The following is a 21,304-nucleotide window of genomic DNA, read 5'->3' on the forward strand; positions in this document are numbered from 1 at the left end:
TTGTGTTTCGTGTTTATTTACTCTCTTTCCATCTCTTTTAGTTTGAGTGACAAGTCCAGAGTTTTACACTGGAAAACAAAGAATAGCAAAATGGCCTTCAGAACTCTAAATAAGACAACAGAAATCGTGTAGAGTTGCAAGAATTGTCAACTGAACTATCAGCTTTATAACAACATAAAGCTGACAATTTACACCCTGCACAACAGTCCGTTATTGTTGTGCAGGGTGGGGGTGAATTTTTTTAAGCATCCTTCTAGGTTACCTCTGTTGTAGGCTAGTGCAGAATCCACAGCCTGCATATTTTCAGTGGAATCTGGGTAATTTTCAAGACTTGATCTCTGTTTTGTTATTGATTACTTTATTACGCTATTTTTATTCAAGTCTGTAGAAAATGCTTTCATAAAGCTGCACAAGACAATAATTTCAGAATGTCAAATCAATGCATCTCATGTGAAAGACATTCTCTATACTGACAAACCCACTGAGACGTATCACCTGATATAGTTCTAGTTTTATAGGATGGAACTTTCTCCTGTTTTGAGTGAAGAAACACTCTTGAACCCATACACAATCATCATTTAATAGTTAGCTGGTAAGCTGCTGGAATATATCTCTCTCATCTACAATAGAAATATAAGAGTGGTGCAAGAACTTTGTAAGTCTTTTTCCTCTAAAATGAAAAGTGGATCCAAATCATGCTAGCTAAGTGAGTCCAACAGCATAACAGAGACACAACATCCCATCAGTGCAGGATCAAGGGTTCAGATATTTCCTTCAGTCTGTTACGCCTCTGTTTGTGTGCTTTACCAGCTGGCGGTAACCCTCGTTGTGGCTGAAATCACTCAATATCAACTGAATTCTGAGTGTGTAAATCCACTTTGACACCGTGTTCAAATCATAATCTCACAGAGCAATTCCTTATAGTTTACAGAAAATGCAGCCTCCTACAGAAACACATCTATAAGTAAATGCTAATGAGATTATGTTTTTACCTGTATTTCTAGCTTATAATACAATAAATCCTCATCATATGTCAGATCCCACAGTGGAATAATGTTTGTCTGTATCTTACTTTACTAGAAAGTGTCGATGTATATATGTGGCCTGTCAAGAAAACACATTCCCCTGGCAGTAGACTCATTTTATCGGTGCATATATGTTTATGGCTTTAGAAAGCATCCAGTACTTTCATATCAGCAGTTTGGTTTGAAACTGCAGCTGGTTTGAAACAGAGAAGGTCAGAGAAGCAAAAGGGATTCAAAAGCTACAAAAAGTGCTTTTACCTGTGTGTGATCAGTAATGACCCATCCACCAAATAACGAAGAATCCATTTATAAGAAATGTATGAATGCGTGGTAGGCTAGATGCACAAATATAGATCACGGGTAGAAGTAAAATAAAATATAAGCCGATGTCTTAACCCAGCCATAAAGGAAGAAAATTAACGAAAATGGAGGCTTAGACGTATGCTTTAAATGTCCCCGTGTTTAAAATGATCCATTTCATTGTTTCTGCAGGCTTGGAACGAAAAGATCACTCAAAATGCACAAAACAGTTTCCCCGGTGAAGTGCCCGTGAGCAAAAACACTCTTTGATAACACAAACTGTGGATACACGCCTGCATTAGCGTGTAGGAGTGAAAGGGGCACATCATCCTGCACTGTGCCGAGCTCGCCACAGATCGCAGGTCCTCAGCTGGAGCCTACAGTGTGATGTAACAGGAAGTAGTGGGTTGCCTTCCAACGTCAACCTGACAGCCGTCTGAGCTGCGCTCATTGAGCGCCGGAGGTCCACCGTGTCCAGTTCTCTGCGCTGAAGCCGAGGAGGAAAAGACGCTTTGGGGGACTGCTCTGAGAGTTTATTGCGGTTCCTGCCTCTGCGCTCCGGGTGGATTTTACTCTGTGGTAGGACGTGCTACAGTGAAGTGTGAATTGCGGTCTACGCGCTGTGTCTCTTCCATGTTTTGTAGGCAATTTGAGCCGCAGTCACGTCGAATGCAATTAGCGCAGAGTTGACAGGGCATTCTGTTGCTTTATCCAGGGCATTTCAACTGTATGTGCACTGAGGGAGCCGGGGAACATGCACTTATAGAATGGCTGAGCCCACTCTGAACGATGAGCATCCGCTTGAGCCGCATTGTCCCTCTGTCAGGAGCTGAATGCAAGAAATGTCGAGGTGTAGGAAGAAAATAAAGAAACGGCTTTGTTTGTGCGCTTTGGACACCGTTAGACCAACAAAGCGCGTTGTGCGTGATTATTTGTATCAAATTTATATATTAGTTCCGTCTAATGAGACATTCGCACTCACCCCTGTCCCGTTTTCAGGTGGTTTTAGGATCTTTTCACACGCGCAGAAATGATAACACTGTTGGTAAATGAATTCAGAGGTTACATTTTAAGATGCATGCATGGTCAATTTAGATTTTACATGTAATCTATACACCTACTAATGACTGATACCTCATAGGAAGGGATGAGACGCAGTCAGGCGTTTGTTTAGATTTTTTACATTAATTAAACGGAATAAGAAAAAGAATCAGCTCCATTCAGCACCGAGGCTTTGATGTAAGCGACGGCCACTGGTTGCTAAATCATCTGCATGGTTACATAAGGGGCAGATTTGGACATGTTGGAAGTTTGTGGGCTGGACAGTGAAAGGGATCATGATGATGATGATGAATGATGGTTGTGATGATGGTGGTGTGTAGGAGGAGGATGTGATGACGATGGCCACAATTGGCGGACTATATTCTGCTGAGGAAAGATGCATTCGAGTCATTACAAGGGAGGTGACAGAGCAGAGGTAACTCCCAATCTGAAGCTGACTGGGTTTTTAACAGATGAGTTTCTAGATATGTTTGAACTCCGTGGGTTTTGCAATGTCGAGGTGGAGTATTCTCAGATGACTTCTTGTGTTTATTAAATGTTGTTTAGCCTAATTTAGCACTTTTGTTATGGTGATTGGGAAATATCAGCAGTTGAATTCATTCAAAAGGTTGAGCCAAAAGATTTTATGTGCCGCTTTTATTTGCTGCTCTGCTTTTAAACGTGCAATTTCAACTCATGCCTTAAGTATTTGAACTCTCCACGACCAATGAAAGAGGATGTTTGGAAAACTAAAAGAATTCTGTTAAATATTAAGTAAGTTGCTTTGGTCACTTCAGATCATTTAAAATGTGATAAGTTTAAGATGCAGAAAAATTCGTTTCAAAGCACATGTTTGGCCCAAAGTTAACTTCTTCTTCTTGGAATAAACACATTTTTAGATCTCATTTCAAGATGAACACTGATTAATATTTCATAAAAGGGCTAACATAAACAACAGAAACAGACATTTCTAATTAAAAATGACTAAAAAGTGCTTTAACTTTGGATTATTTTGTACAAAACCAGCAACTTTGAAGGAGCTTCTTTTACTAGTTGCATGTCAGAAATCACTTTAATGAAAGTATATTAACATTATTTAACAGTTTTCAAGAAAAATCAGAGAAATATTAAGCAGAAATATAGCAGCACTAGTTAATTTCTGCTTTGCTGTCTCTGTGATGATCTCACAGATGTTCAGATTTGTCACGCACACCTCAAAAACAAAAACAGCCCATTACTGCAGTGCTCCACCCTGAATGTCACACCTAGTTAAATGTTAAATGTTCAAGTTTACATTATATGCACATGTTTATTCTTAAGTATGGGAAAGGTAAAATAACGTTGAGAAATGCCAGAAAGTAAGCCTAGTAAAACAGTGGATCTGCTTTCCTGCCCATGCATGTCGGCCGTCAAGACACTTTGGACAGTGAACGTATCGAAGCTGCCAGTTGGCAGGGCTGTCTGATGAGTCTTTGAGGCCATTTCGCTCTGACATCTTCCAGCGGCTCAGGCCTACACCAAATTCATGAGCCGATTGTGCAATGGGAGTGTCGTGCAGCTCATCACATTTAACCCATGCTGAGTGTTTACTGCCCACGTCTAGAAAGCAACTATTAAATGTGGGTGAGACAAAGATCTTGGCAGCAAAGCTCCCCAAACCTTTGCAGTCTTCATGATATAGCAGAGCTTCTCCTACAGCCATGGCATTTAGAAAGCTGTGCTAGTGGCAGCTCATTTGCAGTGTAGCCGATTCATATGGAGAACCGTGAAAAATAAATTTCTTCAGGCCTTAGAAGAAGCTCTCGTGTGGCTTTTTTGTAGTGATAATACGTGTGTTGAAACTGGAGCTTTTTGTGAAGAATTTATCCTGTAAACTCCAGGTGACCTTCTCTGGTGAGTGCAAAGGCCATCCGATTCACAGTCACAAGCGTAATGATGTTTCTCGTAAAGCGTCACCCCTCATAAATCACCAGGACACAGCTCCTGATCGATTCCTCTGTTTACTTCCTCATCCTGTTGGGGACACTGCAGACCTCTCAGACCTCTATAAAAACCTTCATGACCACAGGTTTCTTGCAGCACCTTTCACTGTCTGTCAGATGTATTTAAATTGATTTCCTATCATGTTTCAAACTGAGTCTCCACCTCTTTTATATATTATATATTTTCTTCCCTGCTCACTCAAGACTGAAGCTATCGTATTACACAAAAGCACATATGCAGCACTCCCCTCAGCTTCTGGATTCAGTTTCAGGGATATGAAACCTTTTGAGGTAATTTTTCCACTCATACATTATGATGGGTAAATGTATTTCTCATCTCCAGTTTAAATTGAGGTGCCTGATGGGACGTGTCGCAGCCTAATGTCGTCGGGAGCAGCTTCAGGACGGCTTTGTTGCTGTGTAGTGATTGGCATTTTGAACTGCAGCGCTCTGCGAAGGATAGAAGGAAAAGGCTGCATGGTTTCTAAGGGTCTTCCATGTTTGTGTGAGCTAAACAAACTGAGTGATACAAGCTTCTTGATTTAGTGTGTGGGAGGGGGCTTCTGGCATACACAATAGAGGAAATGGTCCCTGGGAAGAGCTGCATGTTTGTCTTCCAAAGGTGAACCTGGAGTACTAGCAGATGAGTATAGAGCAATTTTGTTTGTTTTTTTCGCCATATAAACTCATAATAAATTCTTGGGGCTTTGATGGAAGATCATTAATAAATAATCTGGTACATTAAGTGCAGAGATTTCTTGTTTGAGAGAGCTTGTTTCCAACCACTTAACACTGCTTCACATTCCTCTTCCACCCTGCGTTTTCTGCAGCTCTGAGCAAATGTCTGCAGCAGCCATTTCTGTTGGATTTCCAATTAGCTAACTTACTCTAGCGTGAAAATACGACTATTATTACTTTCAAGCCCAGGCTGCCGTAAGCTGTGCCAAAAATCTCTCCATTTTATTGTAGTTAATTGGTTTTCAAGGTTAATAAAAGTCTCAAATTGCTTGTTTCCCCATTGAAAAACACAATATGTTATTGTCTGTAGTCTGTGTAATGGTCAATATCATAACGTTGCTTTGGTTAAACATATAGGGAACTATAGCCACTGGGAAAAAGCTCTGTTTGCTGTAAGGGATTATTTGTGCATTGCAATACCATGAGTGGCCACTAGGAAAGATTAGCAGGAAGGATGACTAGAAGCAACTAAGGGTAATATTTAAAATTCATTACATTACAAGATTACGGATGTTAAAATGGTCTGCAAGACAATTCTCTACAAAAGTCTTGAGCCACCTCTCATTTTTAAATATTTTGTTTCCAAAGAGTCAGACTGTTGTATTTTTTTAAGTGATCTGGAGCAATGGTTGGCTCAAGACCTTTGCAGCCTATGGTCTAAATATACTGACTAGCCAATCTCAAAGCTAGATTTGGAGGTGTAGTACTGACATGACTCTCCTCCTTGTTATGGAGCTAGGATTCAAAATGTATTATAGAGCCTCTTAGCAGCTCACATGCAATTATTAACACCCCAGGACAGGAAAATACCTTATAAAAGCCTTAGCATGTGCACTGACAACCGTAAAACTGCCCCAAATATTGCAAATGTGTCTGAGCTTTCTTTTTTGTGGCAATGAAAGGAAGTGCTGTAACATTTTAACTGTATATTTTTGTCATTAACATTAGAACAAAAAGGTAATCTGAGAACTCTTAACATTTTATTTTGTAAAAAGTTACACCCAATACTACTAGTGACACAGTATCCATGTAACCATCAGACATGCATGAGACTGATGCTCTGCGTAGCGTTGAAGCCAGACAGAGCCACAGACCGTATAATGCACTAGATTTCCTGCTAATGCTGCTTTACTGTCCAGCTTACAGACAGGATCTTGTCTTGCTCTGGATCCTTATCTTGCTGACCTCTCTAGTGACTAAGCAGACATCTACTGGGGAGGTTTGCATGCTAGTTACTCCTCAGCCTTACCAAACAAACACTGTCTGCCTTCAACCTCTTGTAGCATGCAATAATTCTTTTACTTGTTAATTTTTTGTGGTTTGAATAGTTTGTCTTATTTTCTCCGATTAACACTTAATTTTCTCAATCTTTTTACAGGTAAAAGTTTTTTGTTTTTTTTTACTGATAACAAGCGGTCCGTTATAAATTTAAAATAACTTTGCACCCTTTGTGACAGCAATAAGGGACAATGTCATGTAAAACTAACTGTAAATGACCGTTATTCAGATATTCTCCACAAAAACAAATATATTTATTGAAGCTCTCATGTGTGGGCTAAGCTGTTAAAATGTTTTCGTTACACAAACACAAGGCACGCAGAGAAACTTGAACCGCTTAGTAGTGACGTGAATAGCACTTTCAGAGGTCAAGTCTAGGGCCCACAGCAAGCATACAGAGGATATTCCTTGGCTTCCTTTGGGCTGTTAATTTTGAGCTCCAGTGTTATTTTTGTCGTGGCACTACCCACAGGGAACCACTCATACAGGTCCCTGAGCAGCCTGTGCTCACTGTTGACTGTTGTTAAATGCTAAAAGAGGTTTTCAGCCAGAGATTAAATAATGCATCACAGAACAACCTTACTGCTTTTCTGCATTCAGTGTGTGTGTGTGGTGTGTGTGGGGGGGTGTTATGTGCTCCCTCTGGAATTCAAGAATTCATTTTCTTAATGGAGAATAAGAGTGTGATCTGAAGCTTTGGAAATGGTTGGATCTATGTAAATGAAATCGAACACAGAGGGGATTAAAGAATGGTGCTTGACTCGCTTGGAGAGAGATCCCAAAGGACATTTTTCTGGGTTTATAATATTTCAACAGTACAAAGAAAAACAGCCAATAAGTGAGTGGAGGCTTCATTGATAAAATCCACAGAAATGAAGAAAGAAAGAAAGAAACTGGGAGAACACATAAACACTGATTTAAAGGCAGTGTTTGGCCTGAAAATCCTCTGCTGGTTGCCATTTTAATGACCAAGAATCCCCTAAACAAACAGTTATGGAAATAAATTTGGTGAAAAGCAGCAGGATGTAGAAATGTCACCCAGAAATGCGGGAACAATTCTGCTGAGGAAGTTTAAGCTATTGTATAAATCTGTCAAGCTGTCAGTGCATTTAAAGCACTTTACAAAGAAAGTCGAGTGACCTGTAAAAATGTGGCTCTATGCAGTGGAGAGAACGGGTGAAATTAACCACACATTCCCACCAGCCTGTGCTGTATGCACCAGGTTACACACTGGGCATGCTCAGGAGGTTATCCATGTGGTTGTATAGCTACTTCAAAACATTTACATCGCAACTGCAAGAGCAGCTATATGGATGCAGTGCAAGACGGAGCCTGATTTATTTTTAACCAGAGTATTTTTATCTAGGTATTTGTACTATTTTTTCCTTTGCGCAGACCAGTGGCCTCTGGAACAGGATCCTTTTCCTATGCGAAGAGCTTTAGTATGCAAAGGTAACTGAAGACAGCCTTGGTGTTTGTTATTTTTTGTTGTTGTCAAGATTAATGAGGACACGCTAATGAAACGAATTCACTTTGACATTTTGAGTAAAATCCAGTATTATCTCTTCAGCAATTCAACGCTTGTCTGTTGGCATGCTGCATCGTGTTCATCATTTCTTTTTTAAATCTCAGAGTTTTGGAAAGAAATGTGATTGTTTTTGTAGGCAGAACTGGATTAGAAGGATTAGTAGAACTGTAAGAAATATATGTAGATGGTTAGATTAGCTTAGTGAAGACAGGGGACAGGTTAAAACCGCTACAATGTAACATGGCTAAAAGATACTGCTATTTGAGCAAATAAAGAAAACTGTGTTGCCAGAATAGATTGGGCAGTCCTTGGATTTGAGTCTTTAGGTTTCTGGAACTCTGTTGAAGTGATGGGACATCATTTTTTTCAGAAAGAAACATTTCATTTGATGTATTAATACTGCTAATTCTATGGATGGGGCAAACGTCATCCTCAATGAGACCACATATGTCATCTAAAGATGATACACAGTGATGCTCACCTCAAAAGGACAAGCAGATCCAAACCACACTAGCAAAAGGTCCTCCAGAGCAAGACGGTCACCATTTTTTTCCCCCCTTTTCTTTCATCACCTATCAGTAACCTCCCTAGAGTGTAACTCCAAAGATCACTAACGGGTTAGGCCATGTCTCATCTGTGTTTTTAAAAAAAAAAAAAAAAAAAAAATCTAGTATTTTATGTTGTCCACACAGAAAACATTTAATAGTTGCTGTGAATTGAATTGAATCCTCTGTGTTGACTCCTGCTTTCTCAGTTGTTAAGTCACTTTGTGATTTAAAAGGTTTGAAAATACAATGAATCAATTTTCAGAAAACCTTCACCTGTGTTTGAAATATTCAATTCATACTGAATCACTGGCACATAAGCAGCATTTTACTGATGTAATTGGCCCACTCATAAGTTTTTTTTTAAGTCATTTATACAGTTTGATAGTTTATTAGCATAGTTACAACAATAAATTTGGGGTGACAGGAGCTGATTACAGGGTAGGAACAAAGGGGAAAAGCTCAGCTGCTGCACACAGGCACTGAATACTTGGCATAATTAGAACTATGCCTCAAAACTCTGCTTGCAGGACTCTTTTAAAGCCAACACATACTTGACATTCAGAACAAAAAATGTCACACGTAACCTTTTACTTTTCTTTTCGTTTAAGTGCGTTTTTGTGATGTTTGTGTGTATTCTTTGTGTGACTATTAATATTTCTAACATAAACTTTATCATCACCACTAAAGGTTATGTCACATGCCAAGAATGTATTTTCAACTAGTTTCACCTCCCCTAGCAGACAAAGAAACACCAACACTAAACAATACTTCATAAAGATTCACCTATGCTCATCCGAAAAACTGCAAACATCCAAGTCTGACAGAAAAATCCTGTAATCCTCTGAACGTAGCCAAGAGTAAAATGGCAAATGGCCCGTATTATTAAAGCGCTTTACTAGTCCTTAAAGACCCCAAAGCGCTTTACATATCCAGTCATCCACCCATTCACACACTGGTGATGGTAGCTACATTGTAGCCACAGCAACCCTGGGGCGCACTGACAGACACTGGTGCCACCGGGCCCTCTGACCACCACCAGTAGGCAACGGGTGAAGTGTCTTGCCCAAGGACACAATGACCAAGACTGTCCAAGCCGGGGCTCGAACCGGCAACCTTCCGATTACAAGGCGAACTCCCAACTCTTCAGCCACGATCGCCCTACTGCTCTGCAAAACTGCAGAAGTACTAGGTGTATCTATATGTGGCAATAACAGAATGGTTGGGATGCATAACACATGGGCCCAGATGCACTGAGCAGCAAGTTCATGGTTTAATCCCTGACCTCAGACCATTTGCTATATGACATTCCCGTAAATGCTTTCCTACAGTTCCCGGCTCAGCTGTTGCTGTCAAAAACATAACAATGCCATAGTCTCCCCCAAAGTGATAGTGGTATAACAGAAGGACACATACTTTCAAATTCCTTGAACAGTCATAATTCCCCAAGATGTTTAGTTGCACATGCATTTCCCTATGCAGGCTCGGAGTCTTCACACTTCCCTAATTGCTGTACAACATCTGGCATCATCCAACCATAAGCCTGTCCTTCCTTAGTTGTGGAGATGAGTTTTAGAATTCACTCTTTTCAACACCGCCGTCATAAATAGATCCACGTGCTTGCCTTAAGGACACTGGCATGCTTGTGAGGGTGTGAATGAAATGACATGAATGTTTTGGTATCTGAGTTGCTGTCTATTTCAAAACCACAAGAACACAGCCCCCCTCCTGCCCTGTTAATGCAAAGAATATTGCATTGCTTTAGTCGGGGTGGGTGGAAGGAGATTTGCAGCAGTCTTTTCATGCAACAAAGAGGACTCCTCCTTCACATTAGTGTGGGAATGCTGTTGTTTTTCCAGACATCTGGTGATGCCCCTGGCAACTGGGAAGTCTGCTCTCATGTCCCAGGCTTGGTAAGATCAGTTGCTGTAAGGCTGAACTCCTATTCAGGCATGTTCACTCACATGGATAAAAGCTACACGTACAGCTGATCCTGTGGAAAACATCCAACAGCTAAATTTGGCCCTGTTAATCAGAAGGGAAGCTCTCAGAGGAACCGTGTTCTCACATCCTCGTGTTTTTTGGGTTTGTCACTCTTGTTTCCCGTATATTCGTGGTCAGCATCATTTAAAGGCATGCAGATTTTTCCTTTCTTAGCATTTCCTCTTTCACAGACCCTCCTCTGTCCTCTAAAATAATAATCAGCCTGCGATAATGCAGTAAAACGGTGTAAAACCAAGCAGGTAGGAACGCTTCCATTACTCCTTGAACACATTAAGTCTTCCTTGTCAGAACGGCTCTGTTTAAATAATCCATTTTGTGTCGGAGGAAATGAAGATTGTGGCTGCAAAGTGTGCACAAACATGATAAAAGAAGGGTTATAAGTAATTGTCAGTCATAATGAGTAATTCTTATTGTATGTAATTGTATGCTAGTTGTTCGTTTGGAATGATGTACTGCACTTGAAGTACTCATTTTCTCAACAAATGTGTACGCTGGCTTATGAAGGCACAGACCAAGGACATGTGCTGCTGTAATACAGACTATGATAATGAGTGTCTAGAGAGAGAGTGGTTTGCTCTCACCAAAAGAATCATTTTTATTTCTGTACTTGCTACAACCTGTTTTCAGGTCTTAAATAGAGAGTCCTTCATGTTTTTAAACAAAAGCCGTGCACTGAATTTCAAATTCAAAAAACACACGGGAAAAGACCCAGGGAAACCGAGTTAATGATAAAAACGCTAAAAAAAAATGATGATAGAAACCCTGCAAACCATACATTTCACACCCGAGCTTGTGGCATGGTACCAAACGACCAGGCCGTTTGGTACTATAGGCTATTGACTACTGAATCTGTGCTTGAAACGTGTGTCCACACACCAAATCTTCCCTGACTCTGTGTGTACTGACATGGTAAATGATGGCATGACTGATATGGAATTAGTTCCAGAAGGCACAACTCTGCTGTTTATCTTGTCTCATCTCTTGTTTACAGAGCAAGCATAGGACACTCAAGACCTCTATACCCCATTGACCAGATTTGTGCGAAGCTCTCAAAGGCCGATAACAGTGTTTTGCAAACATTGCAGTGTAACAGCACAGCATCATTATCATCATTTATCTTTTCATTTTGCACTTCTTTGCTTATCTTTCAGCAGAGAGTAAAACTGATCACTTTACATAATATTTTTGTGATGGATTATTCTTTTCTCTGATTCACTTACTATTGTTTAAAATATGGTCAGCTACTAGTGCAAATATTGTTTGAAGAAGAATTGTTTCATAATTGCGTCTTTTTTTTAATCAAATTTGCCATAGACAGAACAGGAATAAATCTTGGCGGCATCTTTTGCAAGCAGAGGTTTAATCGGCTCCCAGTACCTGCTTCCCGCTCCGTTTAATCCCATATCCATGCTATAGATTGAGACGGTAATGCAGTTACTGGCCTTTACCAGCCTAAAGGTTCTCCGAATGCCACTGAGCCGAACTTGATGGAACTTGGTGTGCAGGGCGCCAAACATCCTGTGAGTACAAAAGGATGTTTACAGTGCAGCATAACATCTCTGCAGGGACAGTGGGAGTTGATAAGTGCAGGCTGGGCTCTGGCACTGGGTGAGAAGACGGCAGATGTTATACATAGGCTGTTTTTTCTGGGTAACTTTCTGCTTGCAGATGTAGTAGGTGATGTCATCTCTTGTGTAAAGTGTACATGACTAACCACTTCAGTGAAACACTCTGAGGTACTACAGATAATAGTGGACCACCTACAGTTTGCACTGGTCTGCTGTTGGATAAAGTTGACCCAAACAGATCAATAATCAAGTGCTGTGCCTCTGTGGAGGCTGCTCTCCTGGTTTTGAGCTGCAATTAGCCGAAACATGTTTATGAAGTTTGCGAAATAGTTGCAAATCAAATGTCCAAAATTTTCCATTTTGTTTGTATCTACACGAATATGGAAAACAAAAAAAGTATTCAGTCTTAGGATGAAGTAAAAGCGAGAAGTTTTCATTTTCTTAAGAACTCTAAAAACAATTCTTTCTTTAAAAAGACTTGTGGGAAGTCTGAGTGCTGTCCTGGACTGTGTCACGATAACGCCAGCCCGCTGCTACAGCTGTTGAGCTCTCATTACCTCCATAATAGCAGCATTAATAGGACATAGAGACATAGTAAAAGTTAAGTACATGAATGTAAACACAGACAAACCACAAGGATTATGTAACAGAGAGTCATCAAGAGGATTATGTGACAGACGTGGCAGATAATCAGAGGGATCCTTTTTTTCTCTGTAGCTAACAGCAGGGACACTACTGGTATTATTATACTAGTAGTATAATAACAGTTTTAGCTGCAAGGCTCTGTAGTTAAGTACACAGTTAAATGGATCGGATTGTTTAATTAACCAAGAGCTTATTTTGTGTCTGTGTAAAACTGTGTGTATAAGCACAGAATTAGGGATGGGAATTAATAAGAAAATAGTGGTTCCAATTCCATTATCAATGTCACTTCATGGATTCCATTCAATTCCTGGCTTTTTTTTTGGCTCTGCTTTAAGAATCACCACCGTTGCTAAACAGCATATCAAAGACATCACGTTCACTCTAATTAATTGCATGCTGTGTGCATAATGTATTACATATTTTACACAGAACACTGTGTAACACACACAAAGTTGTGTTAGCAGCATAATGCACTTGTTTTTGTCCTAGTCATGAATTTATTAATTTTATTTGGAAATGCAATAATAAAAATTTCCGCTGTCCAAAGTTGCTCCAGAAACCCCCACACAGGATTGAACCAGCTGAAGGTGAAATGATGTCCACAAAGCAGGCTGTGATGGGAGCACAGTGAGAGCTGCACGTAGGCTTACACAGAACAGCTGTTCTGATCACACAGTATGTGGCACTGCTGGTGGATCATGCTCTGTTTTCTGTTTACTGCAGAAGTTCAGTAGCATTGTTGCATATTTCTCACAATTGCTTATTTATTAGTTGTGTTGGAGCACACATAATTAACATTTTCTCTCTCAGAATCATTTCAACAAGTAAGCATAGTTTCTGACATCACTGAGATTTCTATGAAGTCTTGTCATAGCTTGTTTAAGACTACTTTTGATAAAAAGGTATTTGTTATGTGTTATGGCTTGAGAGTGAATATTAAATGTGAAATTTCCACCGTGACATGCGGGAAAGTCACCACATGTACTGTTAGTTAAATGGTACAATATTATCAGTTTAAAACAATAACGTACATGCACGCACACATGCGTGCACACACACACTCACACACACACGCACAGGTTGTCTGAAATGATGCATCCTCTGTATCACTGTATTTATATTAAAAAAAAAACTTGCCAAGAAACAGCTGGGGTTCTTGACAGAGTAGGGCTGTGTGTCTGTGTGTGTTTGTGCATTTCTGTGTGTTTGACTGTGTGCGAGCGTGACAGAGCAGCTGATCTTTTCCTGGCTGTTTCTAATTTGCACATCACCATAATGTTTTACAATCCCACTTTCAGTAAGTCCCTCCTCTGTCTCAGCTTAATGCTGTTTTAACTCTGAGCAGACTTGAGGAGCACTGAGCCAGCCAGTCCCTTTGGTGACTGAGCAGTGTGGGGACCTGTGTGGGAATAAAAGCTACTTTCACCTGCTCCTTATTCAGAAGGGTATCGCCACTGCGGGCTTGCCTGCATGTTTGATTTGGCAGTGTTTTTGCACTGGGATGCCCTTTCTGAGCCAACCCCAAAGGGATTTGTGTCTACCTCCAGCATTGAAGTAAGGCTCTTTTGCTTGTTAGGCAAATGTGAAAACCACTATGAGAATAAACAGGGTCAGTTTTCTCTCTGGAATACTGATTGATGGGTGTAGTGTACTGGCCAGTGAAATATCAATATGAAAGCAGGGGGATCCCAGGGGGACTATTCTATTCACACATCATCACAGCTGAGAATTTGTATCTTTTTTATTGTATTGATAAGCCATTGTATCGTATGGATCTTAATGATCTTCTAGAACCATATCACCCCATTACAGCTCTTTGCTCTCGCTCTGCAGGCTTACTTGTTGTTGTTCCTAGAGTATTTAAAAGTAGAATGGGAGGCAGAGCCTTCGGTTTTTAGGCCCTACTTCTGTGGAACCAGTTTCTAGTTTGGATTCAGGAGACCGACACTATCTCTACTTTTAAGATTAGGCTTAAAACTTTCTTTTTGGTAAAGCATATGGTTAAGGCTGGATCAGGTGACCACGAGTCCTCCCTTAGTTACGCTGCAATAGGTGTAGGCTGCTGGGGAATTCCCATGATGCATTAAGTATTTCTGCTTCAGTCACCTCCCTGAGCCTGGTTCTGCTAGAGGTTTCCTCCTGTTAAAATGGAGTTTTTCCTTCCCACTGTCGCCAAAGCACTTACTCATATGGAGTTGTCTGATTGTTGGGGTTTTCTCTGTATTATTGTAGGGTCTTTACCTTACAATGCAAAGTGCCTTGAAGCCACTGTTGTTGTGATTTCATGCTATGTAAAGAAAACTGAATTGAAACTAGTTTGGCATTCTTCTAAAGACTCAGTAACACAGGCCCAGAGACTGATTAGCAACCACCTGGTACCATAATTACCAGTTACAAGAGAAAAATAAATATTACTTGACCAAAAGTTGTTGCTGGCAGTCGCCGTGGAATCAATTGCTAAAGCCTTATTCACACAGGTCTAAAGACCCGTCAAAGACCCTGGAAACTGCTGCCCACTAGTGACTATTCCACAACTGGTTGGTGAGAGGTTGCTGGAGGTTGGACTGTCACTCGAGTGAAATTGGTTGCAAAGAGTTAAACACTTTCAGTAAACCCCTCTTCTGCCTCCTTTTAAATGTGAGCAGACTTGAGGAGACGCTGCATCAGCATCTTCTGTGACTGAGCTGCAGATAGAGCTGTGAGAATGAAATGGGTCAAATCTCTCTCTAATGTACTGACTGATGTCTGTGCTGCTCCCCCCACTTTTCTTCTTCTTCTTCTTTCTGTGACTGTAAGGTTCAAGTAACTAAGCAGTGAATATTTCAGCTCTTCATCCAGATGCGATGCTCACAGGAAAGGCAGCTGATTATATTGCTGAGTGTATAATTGGTAATTAAAATGTTTCCAAAAGAGAAACTTATAAATGGAATTAGTCTACAACTCATTATAGGTGTGTCCCACAAACGGAATGTGAGTCTGTGGGAAACACTGCTCTGGTTCACATAAAGCGACCCTGCACACCTGTTTCTGATACTTTTGAGAATGTAAAGTGCAGACAAGCAACTTTGGAGGGAGAATGGGGTAGGCGGGGTATGATTATGTCATGTGCTACAATAAAAGTTTAAACATAGGCCTGACTGTTCTGCATGCGATTGATCACAGAAAGTTAAAAACATTCATCTGTAATATATGCAGTGATGGTTGAGATGGTCTTCTAACTACATCACTAGATGCAAATAGCAACATCGTCCCAGTTATCTGGAGCTGAGCTTTACTGCTTGGGATATTGTGGATTTGTTTGCTGGTTAAAGAGAAGAGCACCGGTTGGTCTGCAGCTTCATAACATTTCAGCAAACTTAATCAGACTTCAGATGTTGCAAATAAAAGTGACCTACAGGTGACCTAGTTCCTTTAGGGTATGAAGGATGTTATTAAATTTCACTAACCTATTCCTGCATGCCATATCATTATCCTGGGGATCAGGTTCTCTCTCTGTCTCCCATTCTCAAGCTTGTTACCCACCGAAAGCCTCACTGCCACAAGAACCTATTGATTTGAATTGTTAGCAATGGTAACAACTTATCTCAGGTTATCTTGGTGCCAGTACAGCATTTCTTCCTCATGCTGTGATATATTTGTACATTTGCATCACAGGTTTTAGACGTTTAACTCCAAGTCAAACATAAGCCGCTTAAACTATCTAAAGCTACCCGAGCATTAGTAAACCCACTGTTTTGCAAAGCAAATCTGTAGAACCTGAGGGATATGCTTCTATTTGAATTTTCTCTCATCTGCTATTCCACAGCCTTGTCATGAAATCCCAGTGGCCAGCAGCTTTGCTGCAAACAACCTTATGGGATTCTGCTTTGATGAGGTGCAACTTGCACCCACTAACAGATTTATAAGTGCTGTCAGAATTTATGATGGACTGCAAACCAAAAGAAGTTTGGCTTACAAAACACACGCGGAAGTAGGAACAGGAGATTTTAAGCCTGTACTGTGCTTACAAGACTTTTACCACTTCCTTTGATTGATACGGCTTTGTTGGGTTGATTACAGCTGCTTATTTTTTTCAGCTGTGCGTTCCCTTGAATACTATGCCAAAAAGCTACATCACAGGAGCCTGTAATTCCAAGCTGACCTAACATGGAGAGTGAGGGCACGTTATATTGCTGTTTATTGGGAGAACATACTGTACAGTGCTTTGCTGTAGTTAATCCTCGGTATTAAAACAAACTGATTCGGCCAAGTTCTTGTTACAAAGTTTCTTTTGGTCACAGAATAAATTTGTTGTATTTAATGATTCAGTAAATTTTCTAACTCAGCTGATGTCCTGAACTGGAAAAACAGAAACTTAATGAACATTTAGCAAAGGTCAACTCACTCTTATCCACTTAGACTATTCAGTGTCATTCCAGTGTCATCTTATATATAAGAAGGGCCTTTTTTATGAGGACATTTTATTACATTTTAATGATTATCTAATGTTAATGTTTAATTATTTGCTTTCCATTGCAGGTCTGCAGTTTGTAAATCATCGTCCAGCTCTGAAATGGCTGACAGGAAGTTGGATGGCTTTGGACAGATTTGGATGGTAGCGCTTATACTGCTGTGTAATCCAGCAGCGGTAGGTCAGCCAAAATGCACACAAGACACAGTTTAGTTCTTACTGATCTAAATTTCATAAATACAGCAACCACCTTTAATTCTACCTCAGAGAGTTATGTACTGCTAGGCTGTTTATGTTTGATGTTATCCTTTAAAGGACAAAAAATGCAGCTTCAGGTTGGTGTTTGGACACATCTGTGCACCAATACTAAGGCATAGATGTCATAGTTTCCATGCAGCGCAACTGACTTTAATGAATCACTAAGTATGACTCCCTTTTCCTGCATTTGGTAGTATGTGTTGACTGTTTTAGACTAATGCATCACCAGAGGGTTCGCAAGTACATAACCAAAGATGGCTCAGAGACATCTTTACTCATTTTAAACATAACCAACAGTACTTTTTGTACCCTCTCACTGAGCGAGAATTTATACACTTGTTTCTTTTACTTGGTTTCTGTTGCACTGTACCATAACATATCTCTCATTCTACTTTGTAAAGCTTAAAAAAATGAGTGGATTTCTATTTTTTCTCACCTGTCTTGTAGTTTATGGTGAAGGCAAGTCTGGCGATCAATGAAACCCAGCAGCAGGCTTCAACCAGTGTCTACAATGACATTACGGTCACCAGGAACAAGATAGTCACAGCCCAGTTTGAGTGCTATCAAAAGTTAATGAAAGAAAATACCCACAGCAGACAAGGTAAAGCTGTCTTGATTGAAATTGGTTAAGAGAACCCTACTTTCAAAATTCTATAAATCTATTCTTCAATTCTTAGTTTGCAATGTTCCAAATGTGAAGAGCAAAAAAGCTCTTAAAATGATGTCTGTGTTTTTAGAACCTGTGTGCAATCGCACGTGGGATGGCTGGCTTTGCTGGGATGACACCAAAGCAGGAGTTACATCCGAGCAGCACTGCCCGGACTACTTCCAGGATTTTGATCCATCAGGTGAGATCTGCAGCTTCTAGCAGCCAATTTTCTTCATCCACCTGCAGATTTACAGATGACAACTTACTCTGATGATTATTCCTTGTTGTGGCTTTCAGGTCCTCATTCATAACTTTGAAGGCCTTTAGTAAAAAAACAAAAGCCCAAACCAAGATAACACTTATTATATCACCAAGGTTAAAGCTCTCCAGAACCACAAAAGGTATTATGTAACAGATTTCGCAGGCTGAGGGGAGCTCTTCATGATTAATGACTGTTCTTCATGTATAAATTTGCTTCACCTTTTAGCTTGAATCTTTCTAAGTGAAAAAAGCAAAGACTATACCTCACACTATGCTCACACACTGAATGTAAATACCAATTACAGCAAATGGCCATGAAGCAGAAAAGCTCTGTTCTCAGTATTAACACAGGATTTGTAATTTTTAGTGTATTAAATGTGTATTAAATCACTGACTTCAGCTCCTTCTGTTAATGAGGCAGGGTTTTTGTGTGTGTGATTATTAACTTATGCATGTATGGAGTGGTGTAAATACATCACTGTTTATTACAGTAAATTTGATTTAAGCGTCCGGGAACTTCTTAACCACATTCAGTCAACCGCAACCGTCAACAGGATGTGCAGGCTTATAATTAGATTTCATTCTTCTAATTGACGTTTTCATTAGCTCCATCCATAATGGTGTTTTTCTTTTTCACCTGCCTCTACCTTCTACTGGAAAAATCAGAATAATACATTTAAATTATTTACCACTTTTTGTTCTGCAGAGATGGTCACAAAGATTTGCACTGACAGTGGTCAATGGTTTCTGCATCCGGAGAGCAACAGGACATGGACCAACTACACCCGCTGCAATGAGCACACTGTAGAAGGCAGAATGGTAGGTTGAAAATGGCAGTAGGTAGGACTGAGTTTAAATGTTAGATAATCAACAATAGGAAAAGTATGGCTTTGATGGCCATGTGATGTGGTTGTGAGGGGCTCTGCACGCTCTGAACACCACAGCATGTCTGCTTGGTGACCAAATACAGGCTGGAATTTGTTCTGCTTTGGCCCAATTCCCCCCCCCCCTTTTTTTTTTTTTTTTTGGACACAAGGAGAAACTATATTATAATTGCACTGTACTATAATTTCCTGTAACTGGTTCATAAAAAAACCCATCAGCTTGAAATTATAAATATTAAAAGACAAATGGAACATTTTCAAGAGCCTTTCAGTGCAAATGCTGAGATGTATGTTGATGCTTAGTCAAGTAGCCATTTGGAGAAAGATAATGAGATTACAGCCTGATAACCTAATTTCCATCTGTTGTTTCTTTTCAGACTGCAATGAACCTTTTCTACCTTGCCCTCATAGGACATGGGCTGTCTCTGACTTCCCTCCTCATCTCCCTAGCAATTTTTTTCCATTTCAAGTGAGTCAACTTCTGTTATATGCGCGACTTCCATAGACGGATGCTTCTCAGTCTGTGCATAACATAAAAGCGTTGTGGCATAACTTCAGTTTTCTGTTTTTCCAGGAGTTTGAGCTGTCAAAGGATCACCCTTCATAAGAACCTCTTCTTCTCTTTTGTTCTGAACTCTGTGATCACCATCATTTTGCTGACTGCAGTGGCCAACAACCAGGAGCTCGTGCAGAGGAATCCAGTCAGTTTCTTATTATTTGTATTGATTCACTTGACTGTAGCCTCACAAATGTCTCTATTAGTTTAATGTGCACCATTACACCGGTCATTCTAGTTTAATATTAAACATAAATCAATTGCTATAAATCCACATTTATTATGTCTTTTCCTTCCTCAGACAAGCTGTAAAGTGTCCCAGTTTATTCACCTGTACCTGTTTGGCTGTAATTACTTCTGGATGCTGTGTGAGGGGATATATTTGCACACTCTCATCGTGGTGGCAGTGTTTGCTGAGAAGCAGCATCTGATGTGGTACTATCTCCTAGGATGGGGTAAGAAGAGGATATCAGTCAGCTAATCACTACATTTTTCTAACTGAAGGGTCTTTCTTTACCTAACTTGCTCACTTTGTTTTGCAGGCTTTCCTCTTATCCCAGCCACCATACATGCCGTCGCTCGGAGCTACTACTACAACGACAAGTGAGTTAACGCCAATGCTTGTGCAAGAAGTTCTCCTGTATAATATTTTTTTAAGGAAACCCACAGATTGCTGTGATAGATTTGCTGTTATGTGATGCAACGTTACTGTTGTGTAAACCTTTTTTGTACTGCTCTCCTCTGCAGCTGCTGGATTAGCTCAAAAACATCACTGCTCTACATCATCCACGGCCCCATCTGTGCTGCTCTTTTGGTAAGAATACTACTTCTTTTCTTTCCTAACTCCAATCAGTTTCAACAAGTAATTCACTATATATCTATTTACTAGAATAAACCAGCTGATTTGTTTCATGTTTCTCTTGCCACACTGTTTGTTGCGCAAAGAGTGCAATAAGCTGCTTTTGTCCTCCTCTGAGTGGACTCTGTGGGGGGTCCTGTGAGCAGGACAGTCTCAGAACATGCATAAGTGTGTTTGTCTTGTGAAATCAATGCATCTTCCCCTTTGAGAATCCACCCACTGGTCCCCAAGCTTATGTTGTTTTCTAGGAATTCACCTAATCAGCACATTGGAGCATGCTTCAGAGAACGCTGGTCCCTTAGGACAGTCTGTACTAAATGTTCAGCCTCCAACATCCTTTAAAATGTTATGTGTAGGTTTCCTAACTTTACCGTGTATCAGAAGTAGACTCGGTGTCTTATAATACTGCAGTAACGGAACTGAAGACTTTCTCGGCTTATTAGAAAAAGCAAACATTCCTCTTTGATTTTTTTGTTAACACTTGTCTTGTTAGGATTGACGTGTTTAAAGAAATGATGCCTAAAAGAAGCTTTGTAGTCTCTTAATAATTCAAATACAGTACTGTGCAAAAGTTTTGATTTCTTTATCATTTGCTTCCAATGAACTAGAAGTACTTGTAATATTTTAGAAGTGGTCTTAAGCAATAGTTCTCCGGGCTGAACGTCTTTCAACATTTTCAGTCCAGTCCTTGTACCAGACTATTTTCAGAGGAATCGGCATGATGTGCATTGTG

General features: G+C 40.2%; 1 protein-coding gene across 1 annotated transcript in view; it reads left to right on the forward strand.

Moving 5' to 3' along the window:
- The first annotated feature begins 1,697 nt into the window (after window positions 1-1,697).
- Window positions 1,698-21,304, forward strand: part of calcrla (calcitonin receptor-like a) — a 29,037-nt gene continuing 9,430 nt past the window's right edge. The window contains exons 1-10 of the mRNA XM_085249129.1: window positions 1,698-1,904; window positions 17,173-17,281; window positions 17,810-17,963; window positions 18,100-18,210; window positions 18,979-19,091; window positions 19,534-19,625; window positions 19,731-19,857; window positions 20,014-20,167; window positions 20,255-20,315; window positions 20,460-20,526. Of these exons, the coding sequence (XP_085105255.1) occupies window positions 17,207-17,281; window positions 17,810-17,963; window positions 18,100-18,210; window positions 18,979-19,091; window positions 19,534-19,625; window positions 19,731-19,857; window positions 20,014-20,167; window positions 20,255-20,315; window positions 20,460-20,526 (954 nt within the window). The 5' untranslated portion in view covers window positions 1,698-1,904; window positions 17,173-17,206. The remainder of the gene's footprint in view (window positions 1,905-17,172; window positions 17,282-17,809; window positions 17,964-18,099; window positions 18,211-18,978; window positions 19,092-19,533; window positions 19,626-19,730; window positions 19,858-20,013; window positions 20,168-20,254; window positions 20,316-20,459; window positions 20,527-21,304) is intronic.

The sequence above is a fragment of the Mchenga conophoros genome, linkage group LG16 (genome assembly GCF_057382185.1).
Source record: "Mchenga conophoros isolate Kocher_MC1m ecotype Shallow Benthic linkage group LG16, M_conophoros_male_GT1.1, whole genome shotgun sequence".
In the NCBI taxonomy this organism is placed as follows: Eukaryota; Metazoa; Chordata; class Actinopteri; order Cichliformes; family Cichlidae; genus Mchenga; species Mchenga conophoros.